The sequence below is a fragment of the Zingiber officinale genome, chromosome 7B (assembly GCF_018446385.1).
Source record: "Zingiber officinale cultivar Zhangliang chromosome 7B, Zo_v1.1, whole genome shotgun sequence".
NCBI classification, from domain to species: domain Eukaryota; kingdom Viridiplantae; phylum Streptophyta; class Magnoliopsida; order Zingiberales; family Zingiberaceae; genus Zingiber; species Zingiber officinale.
Window position 1 is genome coordinate 38,325,958 of NC_055999.1, and position 8,879 is coordinate 38,334,836.

Sequence of the window (8,879 nt, forward strand, 5' to 3'; positions counted from 1 at the left end):
TCAAACGTGTTAAGTTCCGCAGACGATCCAAAATTTAATTTAAAAGAACACATGGTAGCTAGGAAAAGGTTCAGACCTTTGTACAAAATTTTTGTACAGTGGAACCTATAGGTTTTCCGAGTAGCAACCAACATTGTCATCGTGAGGTCTGGAGTCAAATCCTGCCTGCCCTTCCCATGCATTATTCAACTATCCAAGATAAGTAACCACCTATAATTTACTTCTTCTGTATTAACTTAGGAACAGGCTGACGGAGATGCTGGAGACGAACGAATCATCTTTTACCATCATATTTGTGACCATTTGTCCATGGTTTCATAGTTCATCACAATCTGACTACAAAGATGATTATGCTTACGTCAAATATCTTTAGTAATTCGTCCTGTATATGAAGGTAAATTATATAGTTAATTTATAATTGACTGTAAAGTGGATAGGATTGGAAGAAATTTTGTTTCTAGAATGTATTTACTCAGAATTGATCTATATTCTATTATAATTAATCCACTAAAAATCATGCGAGGATGATCAAAATTTGCTTATAATTTTATAGTCCGTTACGTAGCCTCCACCTAAGTACAATTTCACAATTAATTATGATCGTCAAATATTGCTAAATTTTTTTATTTTAATATTTTAAAAAAAATATTTTGAAAAATAAATACGGCAGATATAAAATTTAAGTATTTATTTTAAATATTTTTTAAAGTTGTTTATAAATTACCGTTATATATGATAAAGATACATAAACGAACATGCATACCACTGTGGAGAAGATAAGATGGTTTATTTGTAAGGTAGGTAAACAAATTACAATAGAGGTAGTTCATCCAGCTAGCCACCATGGGGATCAGATCCTAATCAACAACGTACTACGTAGCTCTTGTAATATAAATTATGTCTCAAATCTGATTGGTAAGTGCAGCGTTTTTTCAATCTGCAGGGACATTAATTGTTTGCAGTGTCTATAGCACGTTGGATCATGAGGGTCAAGCTCTGATGAGACGCCCCGCCTGGTTCCATCGCATTCTTCGCCTCCATCGCCAATTTTCTCACCCTCTGCCTCCTCTCCTCCGCCTCCTCGCCCGCTCCCATCACCAACTCCACCGCCCGCTCCACGTCCTCGCGGGTTATTAACCCCTCGCTCTCTCTCGACACCATGAACGTCTTGGTTTGGGGCTTCAGCGCCACGCCAGTCCGCAGAACCTCCACCACCAACTTCTCGTTCAGAAACTGGTCCCCCAGGTGCGGCCACGTGATCAGGGGCACTCCCTGAGACACCGCCTCCAGCGTCGAGTTCCAGCCGCAGTGCGTCAGGAACGCCCCCACGGCGGGGTGTGACAGGATCATCAGCTGCGGCACCCATCCCTTCAGTATCAGCCCTCGGGACCTTGTCCGCTCCTCGAACCCCTCCTCGCCCAGCCACTGCTCCACCTCCGGCGATAAGTCCCTCTGCTTCACCACCCAGATGAATGGCCGGTTGGATGCCTCCAATCCATGCCCTACCTCGAAGATGTGCGAGGAACTAATCGAACTGATGGTGCCGAAGCTGACGTAGATAACGGACGCCGTGTCTTTGGCGTCGAGCCAATTCGAAATCCGCTCCGCCTCTTCGGCAGCCGTCTTGTGGCCGCGCACGACTGTGTCTTTCGTTTCCTTGTTGGTGAGGCTCACCGGTCCGATAGGCCAAATCGGTTTCCCGAGAGCCCTCTGGTAGAGATCGAGAAAGGGGGACTCCATCTCGCGGAAGGTGTTGATGATTATCCCATCAGCCGTGGCTTCCGCCTCCAGCACCTGGCCATGAAGCTTCTCCCAGCCTGGGAAGTCGAAGAATCCCAGAGCCTGGATCCTCACCACCTCTATTTTGTGAGGCAACCCAGGGACGAAGAAGGGCTGGAAGAAGTCGCTGGGAACGTCTCCGGAGGATGCAGATTCGTGAACGTTGCGGCTGCACAAGAGGTAGAAGCAGGAGGGCCCGTGGAAGACGAAGCGGGGCAGTTCCAGCTCCCGAGCGACCTCCATCGTCCAGGGAGTGCACGAGTCGGAGACAAGGCAGGTCGGCCTCAGCCGCTGCTGGCGGAGGTAGCCGACCAGCTGCTCGCTCAGCATGCTCATCGCCACGAAGAACTTGTCCGACTGCTCGCGGAACTCGAGGAGGTCGACGTTCTCGGTGCCCTCCGGCAGGCCGACTTCGGCGCAGGGGAAGCGGAGCTCGGCGAGGCGGATCAGGAGGCCGAAGTCGTTGACGCGGTCGATGAGAGCCTTGAAGCGAGCGGAGTTGTGGGGAGAAGTGACGACGGTGACGAGCGCCCCGCGGGTGGCGAGGAGACGGGCCAGGTCGATCATGGGGATCATGTGCCCCTGCGCGAAGAGCGGCACCAGCACGAAGTGAAGCTTCTGCTGGCCACCGGCCTCCATCTCGGCGACTTGCTTTGTCATCGAACCGCACTAATTTTCTCCGAGAATCGAAACGGTGCGGGCCGTGCGGCGATTAAAACGCCCTCCTAGCTAGTTCTTCCTCCGGAACATATATCCAGATGATATAAATACAACAACAGCAACTCGAATGATTTGATTATATGGATGAACCCTTGTTCAACGTACGGACAGCTTTCAGCTACTCTGATCTTCTAGAAGGTCATCGGCAGTTTCGTCCAGAGCGGCCACGATGAAACCAAAGTTGACCGCCTCCAGCAACGCCAACCGAGTGCCGACGGAAGGGGCCTCGACGCGATCATACGGTCACGAAAACTCTGAGCTCACCGATGACGAAGCAGCAGATCTAGATGTGGTACCGCCGGTGCATTTCTTGGACAGCGTACAGCTGGTAGGATTCGCATTACTTTAGCATCTGAGTTTCCGAAGCAGTAATTCGAACGCAGCAATTCTATCATTGGAGAATCGCCATAGATCTGACAGCTGCATGCCATTGTAGGGTGTGCATAAACAGCGAGGATCGTGTCTTCTGATAGAAAATTGTTTATTAGAACATGTAGTTTCCTTCCAACTGCCTCGTGAGGTTGATATGCTTGGAAGTCATTGCATCTTTATTCTTAATAGAAGACACGCAGCATGCGTGGTATTATTTTTTACTAACCAAATATTTGATTCTTTCTTATGTTTACCTCGATAAGATTCTTCTTTATTTATCATCTGATCTTGTCCGAAAGCTGAGTCGGATGAAAACAGACCTCAATGTATTGGAAGTTGACGGAAAGTCGTCGCGGAGTCCGATCTACCTGGCATCCTCCGGAAGAATTCACACGGGCGGATGACGAAGGATGATGACCAGGATATATGACGCTACGGCTCTGTGCATACTCAGACGAGCCCACGAGTCGTTAGAGATCAGAAACCAGGGAAAAAATCCCCGGGTCAGGCCCTCTGACGCTCACGTCAGGTACTTTTCCCCCAGAAACACAGAAAAAGGACGGAAAGTAAAGACGAATAAGAAATGACGAGTGAGCGTACCTGCATAAGGGACAAACCTTCCCTTTTTATACTGCAACGGATGTTTCTGGAGGCTGGCGGATGTCAGGGAATGTCGACTGTCGGACTTTGTCTGGCGGTGAATGACACGCGGCATCTCCTCATAGGCCAGCGGCAGAACCAAAGGGGTAATGAGCCCCGACTGTTAGCATATTCCCTGACACACTGATTATTCTCTGACATTCTCTGACAGGCAGTTACGATTCCCTGGTTTGTTTGTCCTGTAGTGTCTGGATACTATGTCTGTATTACGACCTGCTTTTTTCTATTGTTATCCATGGTTCGTATATCCCGACTTGTACGTCAGGTCTGTATTCTGACCTGCTTCTGTCTGCTGTTAACCATGGTTAAGATGTCCCGACTTGTACGCCAGACCTGTATTCCGACCTGTACTTTCCGACCTATCCGTCGGGTCTGTATTCTGACCTGCTTCTGTCTACTGTTATCCATGGCTTGTCCGTTCTGCTTGTACGCCCGGTCTGTATCCCGATCCGCTTCTGTCTGTTGTTATCCCTGATTTGTACTTCCCGACCTGTAAGTCAGGTCTGTATCCCGACATGCTTCTGTCTTTCCTAATCCATGGTTTGTATGTCCCGACCTGTACGCCAAATATGTATCCCGACCCGCTTCTGTCCTTCCTGATCCATGGTTTGTATGTCCTGACCTGTACGCCAAGTCTGTATTCCGACCTACTTCTGTCTGCTATTATACATGGTTCGTATGTCTCGACCTGTACGTCAGACTTGTATTCAGACCTGCTTCTATATACTGTTATCCATGGTTCGTATGTCCCGACATGTACGCCAGACCTGTATTCCGACCTGCTTCTATCTACTGTTATCCATGACTTGCACATTCTGACCTGTCCGCCAGGTCTGTATTCCGACCTGCACTTTCCGACCTGTCCGCCAGGTCGGTATTCTGACCAGCTTCTATCTATTGTTATCCATGGCTTGCACGTTTTGACCTGCCCGCCAGGTCTATATTCCGACCTACACTTTCCGACCTGTCCGCCAGGTCTGTATCCCGACCTTCTGTGTTTCGCCCGAGGTCTTTCCTTCTGCGCCTTTACCTGGCCTGTGGGTCGACTCCTTAGCTGTACATGGCCTGTGGATCCAGTTCTCAGCTGTACCCGGCCTGTGAGCTCCGTTCTTGATTGCTATCGAGGCTGGATCTGGTCTAACTTGGAATCTTATCCTTTGACTGCCCCGTCAGCTGGGACTCTGACCACATCCACGCAAGCTTGACTTCTGACTTCCATGAGGGCTAGACTTCTGACCTCCATGCAACCTTGACTTTTGACCTCCACGTAAGCTTGACTTCTGACCTCCACGTAAGCTTGACTTCTGACCTCCACGGGGGCTAGACTTCTGACCTCCATGTAAGCTTGACTTCTGACCTCCACGTAAGCTTGACTTCTGACCTCCACGTAAGCTTGACTCCTGACCATTCTGTGGTCTTGACTCCTAACCACATCATCTTACTAACCCTATAATCATGCACCGTATCACAAGCCTCCCCCTCAAGTCTAGCAAAGGAGGCTCTAGTCCGACTGACTAGACCTAAGTCCCTTTATTACCTGACCTGGTTCTTTCATCCTCTGCTAACCTGTTTTCCATCTATCTTCTTCAGAATTTCTCGTCGTCCTTGGAGATAAACGGGATGGTTCTGTGTGTATATTGATTCTTCAACTTCCGAGCATATTCTTCTCCTATAAATGTTAACACTATTTTCCAAGCATCCACTCAAGTTCCGAGGAAATCCCTTCACCTTCTTCTTCCTTATAAAAGATCTAAGCATACCCTTCTCTTCTCTGCCTCAAGCTATCCTCTTGTTAATAAAGCATCAAGCCTCTATGGAACCTGCAACAGAATCCAGCGAATTTGCTTCTTTGCTTCAGCAAATTGCCCATCTGACGGAGTTATTGGCTCAAAAAGAGGAAGCCTTGAAGGAGATGACTGCGAGCAGAGATCTTCAAGCGTCCCTTACTCATGAAATGGAAAACCTCTGGCTGGCCGCCAAATCCAGAACCCGGGCCGAAGTTGCTCTCAAGCTGAAAGCTCAATCGGACTTCCAGAGCCAAGTTCACTATATTATCTATTTGAAGATGAAACATGAGGACGAGGTGGCTCTCCTAAAAGAGGAAGGACGGATCAGAGACGAGACTATTGGGCAACTGAAGCGCGCCATTGATCTTATTAAGGAAGATCTAACTAGAGCTCAAGCTCATCTGGCCAGGAAGGATCAAGCCTCTGGATCTGGTAGCAATGTAAACCCTTAAAAAATGTTCACCTTGTTAACGAAATAAAACTTGTTTCTTGGGCTCCACTCATGGTGTAACACTACACCCTCTTGCTCGGGTATTATTACGTTTCTATAAAACACCTGCGTCTCCCTAACATTTCAGGCAAAAATAGCAAAAATACTAAGGCTAACCTGCTTATCCCACCTTCCTCTTACCTCACAACATATGATCCCCAGGCTTGAGCAGCTAAGACACTTGAGAATATGCCTGTGAATTTTCATATTTATCATATCAGAAATAATGGAAATATGAATTACTGACTGGTTAGGCACGAGAACTTGGCTTGTTGTACTTAGCTTCGGCAAATATAAGGAGTGCTGACTGAAAAAAGAAGTCCTTGGGCGTGAGAGCTTAGTTCACTTATAACTCGCACTGGGACGAGAGTCTGGGACAACCGAACGGGAATATCATTAGGCGTAAGAGCCTTGCTCACTTATAACTCGCACTGGGGCGAGAGTCTGGGACAACCGACCGGGAAGATCATTGGGCGTGAGAGCCTTGCTCACTTATAACTCGCAATGGGGCGAGAGTCTGGGACAACCGACCGGGAAGGTCGTTGGGCGTGAGAGCCTTACTCACTTATAACTCGTACTGGGGCAAGAGTCTGGGACAGCCGACCTGGAAGGTCGTTGGACGTGGGAGCCTTGATCACTTTTAACTCGCACAGGGGCTAGAGGTTGGAACAGCCAACCGGGATGGTCGTTGGGCATGAGAGCCTTGCTCACTTATAATTCTCACTGGGGCAAGAGTCTGGAACAGCCGACCAGGAAGGTCGTTGGGCGTGAGAGCCTTACTCACTAATAACTCGCACTGGGGCAAGAATCTGGGACATCCGACCGGGAAGGTCGTTGGGCGTGAGAGCCTTGCAAACTTATAACTCGCAGTGGGGCGAGAGTGTGGGACAGCCGACCGGGAAGGTCGTTGGGCGTGAGAGGCTTGCTCACTTATAACTCATACTGGGCCAAGAGTCTCTGACAGCCGACCTGGAAGGTCGTTGGGCGTGAGAGTCAACCGACCGAGAAGATCATTGGGCGTGAGAGCCTTGCTCACTTATAACTCGCACTGGGGTGAGAGTCTGGGACAACCGACCGGGAAGGTCGTTGGGCGTGAGAGCCTTGCTCACTTATAACTGCTTTCGGGCGAGTGCAGGACAACCGACGGGAAGGTGCGGTTGGGCGTGAGTCATGCTCACTTATAACTCGCCTTGGGGCGAGAGTCCGGGACAACCGACCGGGAAGATCATTGGGCGTGAGTCTTGCTCACTTATAACTCACCTGGGGCGAGAGTCTAGGACAACCGGGAAGGTCGTTGGGTGTGAGCCTTGCTCACTTATAACTCGCAATGGGGCGAGAGTCTGGGACAACCGACTGGGAAGGTCGTTGGGCATGAGAGCCTTGCTCACTTATAACTCATACTAGGGCGAGAGTCTCGACCGGGAAGGTCGTTGGGCGTGAGACATGCTCACTTATAACTCGCCTTGGGGCGAGGGACAACCGGCCGGGAAGGTCGTTGGGCGTGAGTCTTGTTCACTTATAACTGCCTTGGGGGCGAGGAGACAACCGACCGGGAAGGTCGTTGGGCGTGAGAGTCATGCTCACTTATAACTCGCACTGGGGCGAGAGTCTGGGACAACCGACCGGGAAGGTCATTGGGCGTGAGAGTCATGCTCACTTATAACTCGCACTGGGGCGAGAGTCTGGGACAACCGATCGGGACTTCTTAGGGAAGCCCGTTCAGGAACAGATGTTGCCGACCTGGGGGTAAGTTCTCGACCAGGGCTTGCTTAAAGGGACCGCTTTGACCTCGTCTGCAGTCAAGAGATATACAGTATCAGATGTATTGTGAAGATAACAATATTAAAATCTTACTCAGCCCTCGGGAAAAGGATGTCTTGTGGCCTTGCAATATTCAAATTTATTTCCCGCCAATTTTCTTCGCCGCTTTCCGAGAAGATCGCATGGCAGACGTTTCCGTACGCCCGCTTCCTCTCATGATTTCCTTATCACGTCTATCATTAATACGCTTCCTAGAGGGGTGACACTTGTCCCACGCCTTTATTGCTTATGCCGTATGACACCGCCAACTCCACTCCTTTTTGTACACGACTTCCCATAAGAGTATGTCGTTCTATGATCGGACGGCATTGGGCGCTTTACCCAAAAATATACTCGACTCATCTTTTGATATTCCCTAGGAAAACTCCCTTTATAAGCCCTAAAGGCAGTCCGTCGTCGTTGTCTTGAGCGTTTCGACTACCTTCGCCCCCTCGCTGCTTTTCTGTCTCTAGTGTCTCAGCCCTTCCCCTTCTTGATTCCTCACGCCTGGTGCTCTTCCCCCTTTTGACTGACCTCTTCTTCAACCTTCCTCACCTTGATAATGGCGGACTGTAAGGCCTCCTTTTGGTATTCGTATTACATTTCTGACATAGACGACCATGACCTGTCCGTGATCCGGTCTAACTTGAAACTTATCGAGGATTACGAACTTCGAGTCCCTACACACAGTGAACATCCCTCATCCCCTCCTGAAGGTTTCATGACTGTTTTCAAGGATCAGCTTCTAGGAGGCCTTCGTTTTCCCATACATCCCTTTATCTCCTCCCTGAGCCGATACTTTGGTATCTACCCTTCTCAATTTGCTCCCAACTTCTTCAGAGCTGTATGTGGCACCATCATTCTGTGTCGCATATATCAAATCCCCTTGACCACTCAGTTATTTCATCATTTTTACTCCTTCAAACGATCTGAACCAGGGGTATTCATGGTGCAAGCTAGACCTGGTTATAAGTTCTTTTCTGACATGCCCTCTTCCAACAAAAGTTGGAAATCTCATTTTTTCTTCATTAGATTACCCGACCCCTTGGTCGAGCCGACCCAATGGCGCTCAGACATTCCTTCTAATCTCCCTGTGCACCAACATCAATCCTCCTGCGACGCCGCCTCAGAAAAGCTCCAAGGCGCGAGCGTTCAATTGTCTATAATACTATTGGAAGGCTTTTTGTATTCTTTCGGGCTCAGCCCAGTTCATGCAGAGATAGGGGCTCCATTAGGTAAGACCCTACTTTCCTTCTTGATATTCTTCGCTA

At 49.2% G+C, this 8,879-nt stretch overlaps 1 protein-coding gene across 1 annotated transcript; it reads right to left on the reverse strand.

Annotated features, from left to right (window-relative positions):
* Nucleotides 1–772: 772 nt before the first annotated feature.
* LOC122005686 (UDP-glycosyltransferase 73C2-like) lies at nucleotides 773–2,544 on the reverse strand. Its single transcript, XM_042560807.1, has one exon. The coding sequence runs from the start codon at nucleotides 2,437–2,439 to the stop codon at nucleotides 949–951; it is 1,491 nt and encodes a 496-aa protein (XP_042416741.1). The 5' UTR covers nucleotides 2,440–2,544; the 3' UTR covers nucleotides 773–948.
* Between the last annotated feature and the right edge of the window lie 6,335 nt (nucleotides 2,545–8,879).

Coding starts and splice junctions, on each gene's coding strand:
- LOC122005686 (XM_042560807.1), bottom strand. CDS start 2,439: ATGACAAAGCAAGTCGCCGAGATGGAGGCCGGTGGCCAGCAGAAGCTT.